The sequence below is a fragment of the Bos grunniens genome, chromosome 26, assembly GCF_055505025.1.
Source record: "Bos grunniens cultivar Pamir isolate PY7600 chromosome 26, Bosgru_T2T1.0, whole genome shotgun sequence".
NCBI lineage: Eukaryota > Metazoa > Chordata > Mammalia > Artiodactyla > Bovidae > Bos > Bos grunniens.
The window spans coordinates 23036985-23053082 of record NC_141190.1 but is presented as its reverse complement, the minus strand read 5'-3'; the positions used below and the strand labels follow the sequence as shown (position 1 = coordinate 23053082).

The window sequence follows — 16098 nt, the reverse complement described above, 5'->3', positions numbered from 1 at the left end:
AATAAGAGACTTCGCTGACCTGTCAGCGGATCCAAAATGGCGGGGCCTAGTCCCAGGACCGGCGGCGGCTGTTCATGTCCAGCCCGGGCCTCGAAGGCGTCTCTGAGCGGCTCTCCCGGCTCTGGCGGCAGATAGGAGCAGGAAAGGAGCCCTTTCCGGGAGTTGAGGCCGAAATCAAAGCCCACCCAATTAGCCAGGAAGAGTCGGCCAGAACGGGCGGTGGAGCCGGCTACCTTCCCTGTCAGCTCACTGACGTGGTAACTAGCCTCAGTCTAGCCCGCTGCCTGGTATCTGCACGAGCCCTGCCGCTCATAGCCAATCATAGCTTCGCATCGTGAAAAATGGCATTTCGGCTACCCAATCGAAGGAAGGAAATTGGCGTCGGGAGGCGGGTAGTGCCTAAAGAGGCGAGATTACAAGGGAAAGAAAAAGATAGGCAGGGGACAACCAACGGATACGAGGACTCTCTGAGTGACAGTTCCTAGAACCAGTAAAAAAGCAGAAATTATGCTGGCAGTTGGAGAGGTGGAGTTAGGTAGAGTTAGGTTGCAGTGCACAGTTTGGCAGTGGCTGCTGGGCATTATGGGGAAGAAAGCTATGATTTGCTGGAAAGGGGGCGGAGTCCGTTTTGAGAGCCTTGAGTGGCCGACACTATTCTCTCTACGCCGAAACCGGCCGCTTCTCCCTATTAAAGTCACCTGGGCCAATACTATAAACTTGAGGAATCGTTTCCTTTCAAGGCAGCTCAAGGGAGCAATCTATTCCAACCTCCCGTCCCCCACCGTGCCTTCTGCTTGCTTGACTTCTCATAATGAATCTGTCCCATCTCAACTTTGTTTCTGTGTCTTGTGCCTTATGCCTATCATCCTGAAATAGACAATGGGAGGTGACAACAGGCTTGGATATTTAATTCAAGTCCTTTCATTTTATGGATCAGGAAACTGAGTCCCAGAATGGAAAGATAGCCCCCATGTTTGTATATCTAGTTAATGACAGAGCAGAGACAAACCTAAGTGTCCTCACCTCTAGTCCAGTTCTTTTTTTCACTGCCCCTCGATACCTCTTACACTTTAGTTTATTAGACTGTGACTCAGCTCTGACCCTCATCCTAAGCCTTGGTTTCTTTTGCTCAGTCTCTAGGTCATATCGACTCTTTGTGACCCTATGGATTGCAGCCCGTCAGGCTCCCCTATCCGTGGGATTTCACAGGCAAGAATACTGGGTTCCCATTTCCTTCCCCAGGGGATCTTCCCAACCCAGGGATCGAGCCTGCCTCTCCTGCATCCCCTGCATTGGCAGGCAGATTCTTTCCATTACACCACCTGGGAAGTCCCTGGATACTCTTTACCTATCCGGAAAAAAGCTAATCACACGGGTTAGTCCATATCACCAGTGACAGGAAACTGAAGGCTTTCCTGAAGCCTTAGAAATGATAAAACATCTGAGAGCAAGATGCCCCTAGTTGCCTCTCCCCTGGCAAGAGATGATAGAAGTTGCTAGGATATTTAGAGTGACCTAGTAGTTTGTGTAGAAAGGGGACAGAAGGATGAGTTTTCTCCTTGCAGATTGAATGTTGGAGTTCCTAGCCTATCTGCTTGAATAAAGCCTAGGTGTCCCTACAGACCTGAAGAGACTGCTAGAAAGATGAAAAAAAGATCCAGCTCTCTCCCCCATTTCCTCTCATTTATGGATGACTCAAATCTAAGGACGGAGAAGGCAATGGCACCCCACTCCAGTACTCTTGCCTGGAAAACCCCATGGACAGAGGACCCTGGTAGGCTGCAGTCCATGGGGTCAATAAGAGTCAGACAAGACTGAGTGACTTCACTTTCACTTTTCACTTTCATGCATTGGAGAAGGAAATGGCAACCCACTCCAGTGTTCTTGCCTGGAGAATCCCAGGGACGGGGGAGCCTGGTGGGCTGCCATCTATGGGGTTGCACAGAGTCAGACACGACTGAAGCAACTTAGCAGCAGCAGCAAGTCTAAGGAAGTTACATTCCTAACCCCATAGGAATGTGGTCTCAAAACCAGACATCCAAAGCCTTGTGCTAGAATCCTCTAATATGGAGAAACCCATCAGACCCGAAGAACTCCTCAGTAGGTCTGTGTACCTACAAATGGGGCTCCTGATCTCTGGGTCCAGCTGAATATCTTGCCTCTTTCACCCAAAGAGAGTCAGAGGCTGATGATACAACCACTGTAGCATCTCTTCCAGCTTACCTCTGAGCCATTTTCCACCTTCATTTGAAAACTTGGATTTGGTCTTCTGACCCTATCACAGATTGAGAGGTCCTAGATAATAAACTGAAAAATCCTCTAAGTAGGCCAAAACTCCCTGCTATCCTATCTCCACTCCAGAAATTAATCAACCTAAAAGCATGAATGGAATTGTGTGTTAGAGATGAGGCAAAGAGAAATGATAATGCCCCAGCACCTTCTAACCTCCATTTTTCCAAGGAAAACATCTCTCTCTTAGATATTAGTACTGAGTGTCTATATAATGCCTAAGAATAGAAAGATGAGGAAGATATGGTCCTCGCACCCCTAAATCTTAGCATTATAGGGAACAACACATAAACTGATCTCTTCAATATGATGGGTAAGGTAATAGATCTACACACAGGAGGGTTGTGGGAGCAAGAGGCTGGACTTCTGGATAACCTGGGAATTCAGGAAAGGCTTCCCGGAGAGAATGAGGCCTCAGTGGAGCTTAGCAGGGTGAGTAGGAGTTGGCAAAATGAAGAATGTTTGGAAACACATTACTGTTGGAGATATACAGGAAACCACAAGGAGATTGAATATTAAGACAGAATCAGGTCCTCAAACTCTTCTATGCCATGCAAGGGAGCTTAGCCTTTATCCTGATAGCAAACAAGAGCCATTGAAGGGTTTTAGGCAAAGACATGACTAGTCAGATTCACCTTAGGAGTATATTATGTAATAGGGCTTAGGGCCCTCAGGGACACCCTAGCAACTCAGCCTGACTCCACATATTCCTTAGGAAATCTGTCCTATCCTTTGCAACTCCCTAACCTGCAAGCACCAGGCCACACCTTACCCACAGAACTGAACCTGGTATCACCAAGAAGAAGGTAGCCTTGATAAGTCTGGGAGAACATAGCCTATGTAAGATAAGAGAGCAGACTGACAGGGAACTTGCCCAGGTCTCTGAAGAGTGCCCAGGCCAAACCCTGAGATTCAGCTAGAATCTCCTTTAATTTTACAGGGTGGGTGAGGAATAAGGGAATCATAGTTAAGTTACATGTGCAAGGTCACTTGGCAATGTTGCAACTGATGGCAGGGTTAGAATGCTGTTTTAATTTATCTCACTCCAAATTCTCCACGAAGCTACTTTCTTGGAAGAGAGGGAAAAGGGGCTTGGGGGAGGAGTGGCAGCCGAGAAGAGGAAGAGAGAAAGATGCAAGGGAAAAAAGAAAAAGAGGGTCAGAAACAGAAATTAGTCTTTCGAAGTGGCAGGGGACGGAGGAGTGAGACAAACAGAAAAAGCAAAGTGGTGGCGAAGGAAAAAAAAAGGCGAGAAGTGGGAGGATTGGAGCTGAGACAAAAGGGCAGAGAGACAGACAGCGACAAGTGGAGAAAATCACCGAAATTTGAGCGGCAACGAAGTCTGAGTGCTGAAACCCCGCGGTCTCTCCCGGGCCGTGCGCCCCCCCACCCCCACCTGGCTCTATCCCCCAGCACCGGTTCCACTTCGCTCAGGGTGGTTGCCTGGCCCCATCTCGCAGCCTACCCGCCCGAGCTCGGTGGGGATACCCAGTTCACGCAGTTCTCCGCGAGCGCTGTTTCAGCCACGTGGGGAGGGGCGTGGCCCAGTTGCTGAGGAGGGCCTCCGATTGGCCGGGGGGCGGGGCTGTTGGCGCCGCGCCGGCCAGACCCCTCCTCTGAGGGCGGGGCCAGAAAATTCACAGCTGGAAAGGGTGGAGCCCCGGCAGTGCAGCTGGAAGGGGGCGGGGCCCGATGCGCGAGGCTAGCCGCTGCTGGCTGGGGGCGCCCTGGGCTGCCATAAAGTGAATGGGCGCTGGCGGGGGGTGGCAGTCCGCGGCGAGGCTTACTCTCTCCCAGCGAGTCCGGGAGCGCCGGAGCGGAGCGGCGGCCCCGGGCTCAGGGGGGCGGCCCCCACCCCGGCCGGGTGCCCGGCCTCTGGCCCCTGCTTGCCCTCCAGACTGCGGCCGCCGCCGCCGCTGCCGGGAGTCTGCCTGCTGCGGGACTCACTGTGAGTGCTTGACCATGCGGGGACAGGGGCTCACCGGGCAGAGGGGCCATGGCCGGACTTCGGGATCCCTAAAACGGGACCTAGGGCGGCTGAACTGTAGAACGGTGCCTGGGGAACAGGTCGAGACTGGGAGAACGGACTGTAGACCTGGGGCCAGGACTTAGAAAAGGGGAAACTTAGAGCCAGGACTCGGGGGACCTAGAAGGGGAAGATTCGAGGGATCCGAAGAGAAGTCGGAGTCATGAGGTCAGGACAGGAGCTCTGCGAAGCGGCGCAGCGTTGGGAAACCAATTATCAGGAAGCTCCCTGGGAACCTGGGGCGCGGGGCCGACAGCCCGGGTGCTAAAAGGGTTGTGGCCAGCGGGGGGAGCTGGCGGCGGCCGCCCAGCAAGGGGGCAGTTGGCAATGCCAGACGCCCCCGGGCTGGGTCTCAGACTCCAGGGCCTGGGAGCAGGGGTGTGTTAGTCGCACACGCTTTTCTTCGTAGCTGCTTTGCAGTTGGGATAGGAGCCGTGTTGTGAGAACCCGACAGCGACCGTGTCAGATGGCCGCTGTTCGGGCTGCAGGGCCGAGGTTAGGTAGTCCAAGTGACCAGACGACGGGTCTGGCGGGTCCCAGGGCCCTGATGGGTTCCGACCTGGGAAAGCCAGGGAATCGGACGGAATGTCCGCCGCGCGCGGTTCTCAAAGCGGACAGAATGTCCGGGGAAGCTAGGTTGGTCTCTCTAGAGCAGGCGCTGTGTCGGGCAGCGGTGGACAGAATGTCCCTGGCCGAGTGGCATGTTCATTACCCCGCAGCGCCTGGCCAGGGGCTGCGTGTACGGTGGGGTTCGCTGTGGTGGGTTGCCTAGAATCCCAGTTCACACTTTGCAAACTTGTCTCTCTGCTAGGGGCTGCGGGGCAGGGAGCAGGGACCGAGAGTGAAAGCTGATATGTGGCCTTGGGTTGGAGTGGCACCCGGAGACATTCCCTCTCCAACCTAGATTAGACATGTTCCGAGCATCACCCCGGACTTCCAGAATCCAGATTTGTGGAGACGGAGCAATGGTGGGACTGCTAGTGGGAATCAAAAGTAGGAAAGGAAGGAATGACTCACAAAGGGCAAGGAGGGGGGCAAGGAGGAGCCTAGCACAAGCCCCTGACAGCTTCAGTTCCCTCACAAACTCAGTCACCCCTAATTCCAGTACAGCTGACCAGACACCCCACCCCAGACTCTGCCTGGATTTCACCAGGCTAGAGTCTCCTTTCCCACAGTAGGCAGGAGCCCAGGCCCAAAGAGAAAACTGCAGCCCTTTAGCAAAGCAAACTCTGGGGTCTTGTTTCCCTTTTTGCTTCCTCAGTCCCACCAATCTCCGCACCACCCTGGTGGCTGAGTTGGAGACACATGGGATCCAGACACTGGGATCCAACACAGGACCCAGATTGCCCTCCATCTCTGGTTGGGAAGGATGTCTCAGCCCTACCCAACTACCGTATTTGCTTTTCCTACAGCTGGGAGAGGGCCCTGATTTCTTTGGATCCATACAATGACCGCCCACTCTGACTCCAGCTCTTTAACCAGAACCCAGTTAAGCTGAAGGGAACAAAGTAGAGGGAACTCTTCTGATCTATGTAAGTAAGCAAACAGCCCGTTTTGCGACTGAGTTTCATGGGGACAAGTGCAGGGTAATATATTCAGCAATGAGTAATCTAAACAAGTGGGTTCCAACCTTTCTCACCCTCACCACACTCCCCATACGTCTTCCCCACACTCCCACCTCCACTCCTTAATTTTAAAGTTCACTTATCACTGGCTAGGACATTGTTTTCCAAACTCTTTTGTCCCTCATCCCTTTTTGATAAATATAGAGTCACATCCCAGTCATTCCCCATCACATTTTGATACCCTTTTCAAGGGGCTTGTGCTCCTATTGTCTTTGGAAAACACTGAAATTATGGGTGAAATGAAGGGATCTGAGTCAGGAACGGAATAGGGAAGGCGTTACAGATGGTGCTCTGAAGACCATACCCCTAGATTCTGCTTTTGCCAAAAAGGCAATGGCATTATAATAAAGATGGCTGGAAACAAAAGACAGAACCTTCTCTTGTCCCTGCATAAAGTTGTTTAGCTGATTGAATGCCTGGTCACTGGCTCTTAGGAAGAATGTCATGGACCTAGCGAAGGGTCAGAGAATGGTGGCAGAAGGAGGAGCTAGGGGCTGCTGGAGAGAGCAAACTTGAAAGTTTAGGCCTCTGGAAAGTGAGATAGGATGGAAATCCACAAAATAAGGAAAGACCTAGATAAGCAGATTTGTTTGCTCCCCAGATCCTGAAACCAGAGATGAGGGGGCCTCTTAGAACTGGAATGATGCAAGCACAGGATGAATGGGAAAATGTTCCTTGGCACACAGTGGGCAGCAAACTTCCCGAGCTCATTTCCAGGGAGGTGGTAAAGGCAGGAAGTAGAAATGGAATCCCTTAAGGGCTTGGAAGGATCAATGCATGTCAGAGCCACAAATGGTAGCTGGGGTGGAGGGGGCGAGGAGTGGCAAGAGCTCAGTCCCTGGTCTTAGGAGAACTGGATTAGAACCTCTTCAATCTCTATGCTGCTGCTACTGCTGCTAAGTCACTTCAGTCTTGTCCGACTCTGTGCGACCCCATAGACGGCAGCCCATCATGCTCCACCATCCCTGGGATTCTCCAGGCAAGAACACCGGAGTGGGTTACCATTTCCTTCTCCAATGCATGAAAGTGAAAAGTGAAAGTGAAGTCGCTCAGTCGTATCTGACTCTTAGCGACCCTATGGACTGCAGCCCACCAGGCTCCTCCGTCCATGGGATTCTCCAGGCAAGAGTACTGGAGTGGGGTGCCATTGCCTTCTCCACTTCAATCTCTATAACCATGGACAAATTTATCTTTTAGAGGTGAAATGGAGTGGTCATTCCTGGCATATAAGGTGGTTGTAAGAGTTCAATGAAATCATGTATTTGGAAGCCCCTTTGCAAATGGAGAAGAAACACAGTAATAAGAAACATTACTGATATTATTATGCTCAAACTGTAGGTCCACTGTAAGCACAGAATCTTCGTTTGGAAGGGTGCCTCTCAAAACTTAGATCAGCCTGCTAGCATCCGTGGTACAGCCACAGGAAGATTCTCAGTGACAGATGGGACACCCTATCCTAGACTTCAGATGCCACCCACTATCCCCATCCCTCCTTGAGAAGAGTTCTAGGGAACTCCCCAAATGCCTACTCTCTCAGACCAAATATCCTGATCTGATCCCTCCCTGCCTCCAGCTCAAGGATGTGAATATGGGCCCAGAACCCAGGTCCAGGAATAGAGGGCAAGGGAGGCATGCTGGAGCTAAGTTGGGGGTGAGCATAAGAGAAACACACTACTCAAATCTTTTCTTCTCCATTCAATCTAAGTGATGCTTCCTAGCATGTAGGGGAGGCAACTAACCTGAAGATGGCACCCAGGTCCTGAGCTTTGGGAATATCTAGAGTGTCTAGTCTCTGGTCACTGACAGGGACCCATGATGAGTGATAGGGAAACAGAAGAAAAGATGTGGGGTGAGAAAGCCACTCTTAGAACTCTCCCTACTACTTTTCCTCCCCTGAGGCCTTCTTTACTTTTCATCTGTCAGTTAATAGTTTCCCCTTTCCTATTTCTCCCCTGCCCAATCCATTCTGCTCATCATTGCCCAAAAAAGATCCCAAAGATATTGCTTTTAAGTCACTCTCTCTGCTTGGAGCACTGCTTCTCAGTAGTGGGTTGCGGGGGGCAGTATAGGAGTGGGAGTGGCATGACACTGCAGGCTACACTGGGTCCATCTTCCTGGTGTGGTGATGTCACTTGAAGATGTCTCTTGGAGATTTGAAGAGAAAATATTATTTTTGTATTAAATTATACAGAGTGAAGTAAGTCAGAAAGAAAAATACCAATGCAGTATATTAACACATATATATGGAATTTAGAAAGATGGTAACGATGACCCTATATGCAAGACAGCAAAAGAGACACAGATGTAAAGAACAGACTTTTGGGCTCTGTGGGAGAAGGCGAGGGTGGGATGATTTGAGAGAATAGCGTTGAAACATGTATATTATCATATGTGAAATAGATCGCCAGTCCAGGTTCGATGCATGAGACAAGGTGCTCAGGGCTGGTGCACTGGGATGGACCCTGAGGGATGGGATGAGGAAGGAGGTGGGAAGGGGGTTCAGGATGGGGGACACATGTACACCCATAGCTGATTCATGTCAACGTATGGCAAAAATCACTAAAATATTGTAATTAGCCTCCAATTAAAATAAATAGATTAATTTTTTAAAACAAACATGAATGTGGGATAGAATGCAAAATTTGCTTCCAATTTTAACATAAGGCTGAAGATCTCAAAGAAATTTCATACTGGCGGCAGCTCTTTCAGGTTGTGCCCCTAGTTTCCCATACTATATTCTCTCTTACTAGTCTTAGGGGAGTTTTTCATAGAAAAGCTGAGAATTCTCTAGCTGAACCCCAACCCTTTGCCCCTCATTGGATGCCTCCACAGCCTGACCACGTTTTTCTGATGATTTCCCATTGCCCCCATCGAGACCCTGGCTCTTTTATTTAGAAGCTTCCGCTGCCTTCTCTGCCTCTCTAATTTCCAGAGCAGCTACATTCTCTGAGCCCCAAAACTTGATGCCACCTTACACGGGCTTCTGTGTCTCTGAGCTTCCACCATCTGAGAGTCAGGCCCATGCAGTCCATCATTTTATCCTATGCTCTGTTTGCCTCCCCAGACTGTAAGCTCTTAGAAGTTAGGGTCTTGTGCCCTTACTGTTCTTGGGTATCTTCTCTGACCGTGGGATTTCCCAGGCAAGAATACTGGGGTGGGTTGCCATTTCCTTCTGCAGGGGATCTTCCTGACCCAGGGATCAAACCTGCATCTCCTGCTTGGTAGGCAGATTCTTTACCACTGAGCCACCTGGGAAGCCCAATCCCTGATTTACCCCTTGATAAAGTAAGTGCATCAAATCATTGATGCCTCCACCTGAGTCTTAGGGTTTCCTCTTGGGGCTGTTGAACCTTGTCCATGGCTGTCTTCCTTTGCTTTCATTTGCTCACAGCAACTCAGGAGACCAGACAGTGTGGATGCTCAGCATCCCTAATGTACATGAGGCTGTGTCCACTTAAGGGCCTCACTTTTAGTTTCAGGTTCCATCCTGTTTAGGGCTCTCAGATCAGATCAGTCGCTCAGTCGTGTCTGACTCTTTGCGACCCCATGAATTGCAGCACGCCAGGCCTCCCTGTCCATCACCAACTCCCGGAGTTCACTCAGACTCACGTCCATCGAGTCAGTGATGCCATCCAGCCATCTCATCCTCTGTTGTCCCCTTCTCCTCCTGCCCCCAATCCCTCCCAGCATCAGAGTCTTTTCCAATGAGTCAACTCTTCACCTATTCACTAACTTACTGCTGGCTGAGCTGAGCTACAGCATTACAACTCCATCCCCTCTTATCTTCCTTTTCATTCAGTCTCTGCAAGAAAAAGGTTTTCTCCCATTTCAGTTCCAGGGTGTACCTTGTGCTTTGGGCATTGCACTTACAACTACTTGGGGGCTCTCTGGCTATGGCCCTCGTCTACCCTTTGTCTTCAGGACAAAAGTGGGTGCACATGGAAGTAACCTTCTTGCCATAAGTTGTGTCCCTTAGAAATCATGGCCTCCCCACTATAGCCTCTCTGCTCTGGGGCAGTCTCTGTTCTCCCACTTTAATTATCTTGGATATTTTGTTCTTACTGTGGTCCATGACAGCTTCCTGTAATTCCATGCTGTATTTCAGAGTCAAAGGTCACCTGCAAGCCCTCTATTCTCCCTAGGGCTGGGATTGTCACCTTGAAACCAGTGGTACTGGGCTATGTATCTATCCCCTGCAGGGCCTGTCAGAAAGGCTTGGGTGGGGCAGGAGGCCCCCCACCCCAAGAGCTGAACTCAGCACCACTGTTATCTCTTGACTCTCTCTGGTCTTTCCTGGTATGTCTGACCAGCATCAACCAAACCTGTGGCTTCTAGACCTATTGCTTATCCCTGTCCACTGAGTGAGGCAAAGTCCCTGGCTGCAGTCCCAACTCCCCAGCTTCCCGACCTCCAGCAGTTTGGGGGAGCTTAATCCTCAGCCAGCCTGTCTCCAGCTCAGACAACAGCTTGGCGCCCCCAGCCTCTGCCTGACCAGCCCACCGGACACAATCTGCTAGAGGCCTCTGCCCCCACCCTCTCTCTCTCTGTTGCCTTCTTGGCATTAGTGTTCCTACCTTTTCAGCTTCATAGGCAGGGCCCTTCTCAACCGCCTTTCCTCTTGCTGCTATTACTAATGCAGTCAAGAGTCTGAAGCCTTCATTCTTTCCTCTCCTACCCATCCCGGGTCCCCAGATTAGCTCCCAGTTTGGGCTACTCCACCCATGTGGCTGTTTCCTTATTGACTGGGCCCACTTTTAGGTTTCGAACAGAGCGCTCACAACACACACATGCATCCCTCTCTAAAATCCAGCATACTCACCTTTATTCACAGAGCAATTTTTCACTGGGAGACAGAAGCTAGGGAGGTGAACCAGTCAAGCAAAGGCAGAGACAAAAATGATCCCTTATTTCTGACTCTATCCTGAGCACCTTACTCAATGCCTAGCTCATAGAAGGTGCCCAACCTTCTCATTTCAATAAATGAGAAAAAAACTTGGATAGAGTTTGACCCCTACTCATTTTTAAATGTTATGTTTTATTTTAACCTCTTCACAATACTGAAGAGAGGTAGAGAAGGAATTATAATCTTACTTTTACAGATGAAAAGAACATGCCCAGAGAGGTAATTTGCCAAGGACACACAGCTAGTAAATTGAGGATCCAGGACATGAACTCAGATCTTTTGAATCTAAACCTAGTTTCTTTGCGGTATACCAGATTACTTTCCTGGGTCAGGGCGGGATTGGGGGGGTGCTCATCACTTTCTGCCCCCACCACGACCCCATCCTATTCTTCCAGCATTCTCATACCTTCCCCCACTCAGCCAAACAGGCTATCCCCAGCAGCCACTGAGCATAGACCACTTCGCTGGCTCCTCGGGCTTCCTCCTCCCCCACAGAGTCCTTAGTTCCTGGGACTGAGAGCTGAGGTTCAAAGGGGCCAGGAAGGGGGAGGGGGGATAATGGCTAGCTCCAAAACAGCCGAGGCAGCTGTCCCTGTCACAGAGAGAGGAGACTGTGTGACGGTGTGTGTCTGTCTGCCTGAATGTGGGGGCACATGTGTGGGAGAGAGTGTGTGTTTGTATGCCTCTAGCTCCAAGTCCAAATGCTTATTTTGTCTGAGAGGGGGCCTGTATTTGTCTGCATGTGTGTCTGTCTGTCTTTGGGAACACACAGCCTGAACTCTGCTTTCTCAGTCTCGTCTTTTATTCTGGCCCTTATCTTTCCTCACTCTGCCTCCCTCTGCTGAAATAAAGGGTGAAACCAAGACACAGGTATGGAATGCTTGGGGAAGGGGGAGTTTGGAAAATGGGAAGTCTGGAGCCAAAGCAGACTGGAAGGATGAATGGCAATCGTGGAATTCAGCTTTTCCTACAGGCAAACCCAACTGTCCTTCTTTTCCCAGCTCTGCATTGCTCCTGTGGGCCTCTGGAGAAGTCAGGGGTGTGGTTTGCAATTTTGAGGGCATCTTAGGGTATGAAGAGATTTCAGAGCACCCCTTTTTCCACCTGTTAGTTCTAAGCCTCCACAGCTACTTGGGAAGAGCTACTAGTCCAGGCTGCTCCAGGTCCCTCCCAAGGGCCTCTCCCTTCTATGGGAGCATCATCAGCCCAGTCCTAAGCCTCTGACTCTGTCCTCAGACCTGGAAGGCGAGGGAAGCTGAGCCCTCCCATCCCTGGCCTGACTTCTCTCCTTCCTTTGGGGTTCCCTTCAGCCCTGCTTCTCCAACCCTAGGAAAGGGTCTAAGGTCTAGTCCTCTCTGCCTGTGGAAAGAATAAGGACTGTTTCTCAGCCTTCTGCCTTGACCTCTGTCCCACTCAAACTAGCTTGGTGCGGGGCGGGGGCAGCTGTCATGTCTGAGCTGGTTGAAGGGGGCATTACCATGTGCAAATACAGGCCACTGCCCATCTGCGCCTCTCTTAGAAAGGCTCCTAATCAATTCAGAGCAGCCAAGTGACACACGTCTCTATCTGGGCTAATCCGCCACATTAATGCCACCTTGCACAGCCTGCATTAAGTCCCTCTTAATGGGGAGGCAGATGGACCCCGCCCCCCTACATAGCTCTTCACCCCTGCTCCTTGGTCCTTAGCCTCCATTGGTTCTCCTCTGACCAAGAGGCATCTGGAGTCTTGAGTCCCACTAGTGCCCCTTTCCCTTCCTCCCACCAGAGGGGGCCTGGGAGAGCTAGCAGAAAGGGGGACCCTGCAGGGGGAGACCTGGAGGAGGACCCAGGCAGGCTCCTGGGCAATGTCAGGAGAGATTTGGCATGGGGAGTAATGGTCAGAAGTGGCTTTTAAGAAACCTACACCCACAGCCTGAGGTGGGACTTCAGGAGGGCGTGGGAGAGAGTGGTGACTCATGGGGTGCAATGTACAGAAGCAGACAAGATTCTTAAACTTGTTTTTGATCCTAGAACCCTTTCTTCAAATGAAGTCTCTCAAGAAAGCATAAATAAAACCGACAAAAGCAGGGCTGCCCTAGTTGAAGCTGACCTGAGTAAGATCAGGCTAGATTTCTATCCCTGAGGTTAGCTCTGAGTTCCAGTCCCTGAGGGAGTTTGCGGGGCAGGGAGGACCCCAAAGAACACAGTTTGAAAAAGCAAACAAAAGCATATCTTAGGAATCTCACAGACCTGATTCAGATCATAACTCTACTACTTACAAACTTTGTGATCTTCATCATTACTTCATGTCTCAGTTTCCACGCCTAAAAAAGGGTGATCATACCTAACATTGATCCATTCTTGTGAGGAGAGATAATGAGGTGAAGGCACATAGTTAGTACTCATAAATGATAGCAGTGATTCTCCTTACAGGGAAAGTATCAGGTCTGGTTCAAAAGCAAATCCGTCCCATGGGAGAGTGAATAACACAGGTTCAGACTGGCTGAGAGGCACGTTTGAGTTTATGGGGATATTGGGCATTCGTGTGAGAGGGAATTTGATTTTTTAAGGATGTGGTGTGTGGTATGCAATGTGCTATAGTGAGGTTTTCACTAATTCAATGATTATTGAACACCAACTGCACCAGGCAGGGTTCTAGATGCCCAGCATGGAACAAATCAAAATCTAGTGTGTATAACTGTGTATGAAACCTCTGAGTAGGCACCTTTCCCCACTTAGGCTGCTGTTTCCCCATTCTAACCTAGGGCACCTCAGATTAGAAGGGTAGCTTTATGTTGGTGGTTGAGAAAGGGGAAGATGGGGAAACACTTCTGTACTGGGAACGAGATAACCTGGAGATTTTATTCCCATTAACCTGGTCTGTGTCTTCTCTTACCTTCAGAGTTCTCGAGCCCCCAATGGAGTTCGGCCTGCTGAGCGAGGCAGAGGCCCGGAGCCCGGCCCTCTCGCTGTCAGATGCGGGCACCCCCCACCCCCCACTCCCCGAACACGGCTGCAAGGGCCAAGAGCACAGCGGTGAGCGCGCCCCCTTCTGGGGGTGGGGGAAATAAAAGCTCCATCCCTAACCGGGTGGGACCCGGGAGTGGGAGCCCGGGTGCGAGGTGGGGGGCGGCCCACGGAGGAAGTCCCCGAGCCAGGGAATCCGCGCAGGCAAGGATGTGCTGTGACAGACCCCACCCCGGCTCCCAGATTCGGAGAAGGCCTCGGTTTCGCTGCCCGGCGGCTCCCCGGAAGACGGCTCGCTGAAGAAAAAGCAGCGGCGGCAGCGCACGCACTTCACCAGCCAGCAGCTGCAGGAGCTGGAAGCGACCTTTCAGAGGAACCGCTACCCCGATATGAGTACGCGCGAAGAGATCGCCGTGTGGACCAACCTCACCGAGGCCCGCGTGCGGGTACGGACCCTCGGCGGTCTCCCTCCACCACCACCCTCCCCTCCACCTCGGGCCTCCCTCTCGCGGGCCGCTCAGCAAGCAGCTTCGGAAACGGCAGCCTGTAGTTCTGCCCTGCCTGCCCCTTCCTCCGACCCAAAATCCGACGTCCCTCGCCCAGGGCCCTCTGCCCCCACGGCCTTTTTTCCACCAACCTCCAATCTCTTCTCTTCCTCCACCCTCTCACCCTAGACGGAGCGCTTCTTCTCCCTTGGCACTATCTCTGGTTCTTCTCTTCACCTCTCCTAGACCCCTCCTGTTGCCCTCGCCACCCCCCAATACTGTCACCCCCGACTCCGTCCCGCATGCGCTCCTCCCCAACCCCGTGCCGTTGCTCCACCACCCCATTCTCCTCCAGCCACCTTATCTTCTTTATACTCCGCCCGGACCCGGACCCCGCTTGAATCCCCCACCTGGGCGACCGGTCCACCAGCCGCCCTGGGGGTCCGGGTCCTGACTACCTTCCTCCCACGCCCGCAGGTGTGGTTCAAGAACCGGCGCGCCAAGTGGAGAAAGCGCGAGCGCAGCCAGCAGGCGGAGTTGTGCAAGGGCGGCTTCGCGGCGCCGCTCGGGGGGCTAGTGCCGCCCTACGAGGAGGTGTACCCCGGCTACTCGTACGGCAACTGGCCACCCAAGGCCCTCGGCCCGCCGCTCGCCGCCAAGACCTTCCCGTTCGCCTTCAACTCGGTCAACGTGGGGCCTCTGGCTTCGCAGCCCGTCTTCTCGCCACCCAGTTCCATTTCCGCGTCCATGGTGCCCTCGGGCGCGACCGCCCCAGGCACCGTGCCTGGGCACGGGGCCTTGCAGGGCCTAGGCGGGGGGCCCCCCGGGCTGGCTCCAGCCGCTGTGTCCTCCGGGGCCGTGTCCTGCCCTTACGCCTCGGCCGCAGCCGCAGCCGCCGCCGCCGCCTCTTCCCCCTACGTATATCGGGACCCGTGTAACTCGAGTTTGGCCAGCCTGCGGCTCAAGGCCAAACAGCACGCCTCTTTCAGCTATCCCACCGTGCCGGGGCCGCCACCGGCCGCCAACCTCAGTCCGTGCCAGTATGCTGTGGAACGGCCCGTCTGAAGGGCGCTGCCCGTCGATCATCCCTGAGGGTGGGGCGGTAATTCACAGCCTCGACGGACTGGGGTTGTTTTGACTGGCTTGCCCCCGCCCTCGGGGTCTGAGAGGAGAGCCGGGCAGTCGGGGTTGGGGAGGCGGCCGGCTCAGGAGAGAGCCTTCCCCCACTCCCAGGCCTGAGGGGCGGACTGGACCCTTAGTCCGAGACCCTGGGACTAAGGCCAGGAACAGGGACCAGTTCCCCGGGGGGCCAATTCACCTTTGGCCCACCTCGCCTTCTCCAGACTCCCTCTCCCTGGTTTTCAAAGATAAATGAAATAAACGTGCGCGGACTGTCAGAGGCCTGGTGATTCAGAGTTGCGGTTGAGCTCCCTCCCCTCATCCTTCCCCATTTTTAAAGGAGAACTGGGTTTACAGGAAAGATGTGCGGGTCGAGGCTTCTAGAGCTTCAGTCCTCAACCCCTCAACCCCAGGATGGAGAGGCCTGGGGATTCCCGGAGCCAAGCGGCGCCCGAAGCGTGCGTGTCTGTGTAGGTGTGTATGGCTTGGACAAAGCTGGTGCTGCAGCGCCACCTCGTGGTCTCATGGAGGATAACTGGAAGGTCAGCTTTGAAGTGTCAATTCTGGAACTTAGGAAGCCTACGACTTTAGAAATTTACTCCACCTTTGCGCATCTGTTTCTCACTGTTCCTATGAGGGGCTTTTGCCTCTAACAGCAATAAAATTCTGGTCTGTAACAGACATTTATTAAGTGCCTAACAGGCC

General features: G+C 52.5%; 2 protein-coding genes across 18 annotated transcripts in view; one reads left to right on the top strand and one right to left on the bottom strand.

The window, feature by feature from the left end:
• The window catches only part of GBF1 (golgi brefeldin A resistant guanine nucleotide exchange factor 1), a 123825-nt gene extending 123562 nt beyond the window's left edge, over positions 1–263 (bottom strand). For all 15 annotated transcript variants that reach the window (XM_086377427.1, XM_086377412.1, XM_086377414.1 and 12 more), the window contains exon 1: positions 20–263. The gene's annotated coding sequence lies outside the window, so the exon portion shown is untranslated. The remainder of the gene's footprint in view (positions 1–19) is intronic.
• Positions 264–4032: 3769 nt separating this feature from the next.
• Positions 4033–16089, top strand: PITX3 (paired like homeodomain 3). Of its 3 annotated transcripts, none has more exons than XM_086377410.1 (4): positions 4033–4237; positions 13725–13858; positions 14033–14235; positions 14752–16089. In XM_086377410.1, exons 2-4 carry the CDS (start codon positions 13741–13743, stop codon positions 15337–15339), a joined length of 909 nt encoding a protein of 302 aa, XP_086233536.1. In that variant the 5' UTR covers positions 4033–4237; positions 13725–13740; the 3' UTR covers positions 15340–16089. The 3 variants fall into 3 exon arrangements, with proteins under 3 accessions (XP_086233536.1, XP_086233535.1, XP_086233534.1); XM_086377409.1 differs by lacking the exon at positions 4033–4237 and adding an exon at positions 5728–5847; XM_086377408.1 differs by lacking the exon at positions 4033–4237 and having other exon boundaries at positions 13600–13858.
• Positions 16090–16098: the final 9 nt, after the last annotated feature.

What these genes read in the sequence shown, in the direction of transcription:
- PITX3 (XM_086377408.1), top strand. Translation starts at nt 13,615, where the DNA reads ATGTTGGTGGTTGAGAAAGGGGAAGATGGGGAAACACTTCTGTACTGG. An exon ending in CAAGGGCCAAGAGCACAGCG is followed by an intron (nt 13,859 to 14,032) that starts GTGAGCGCGCCC and finishes CCCGGCTCCCAG; the next exon opens with ATTCGGAGAAGGCCTCGGTT. An exon ending in TCACCGAGGCCCGCGTGCGG is followed by an intron (nt 14,236 to 14,751) that starts GTACGGACCCTC and finishes CCACGCCCGCAG; the next exon opens with GTGTGGTTCAAGAACCGGCG.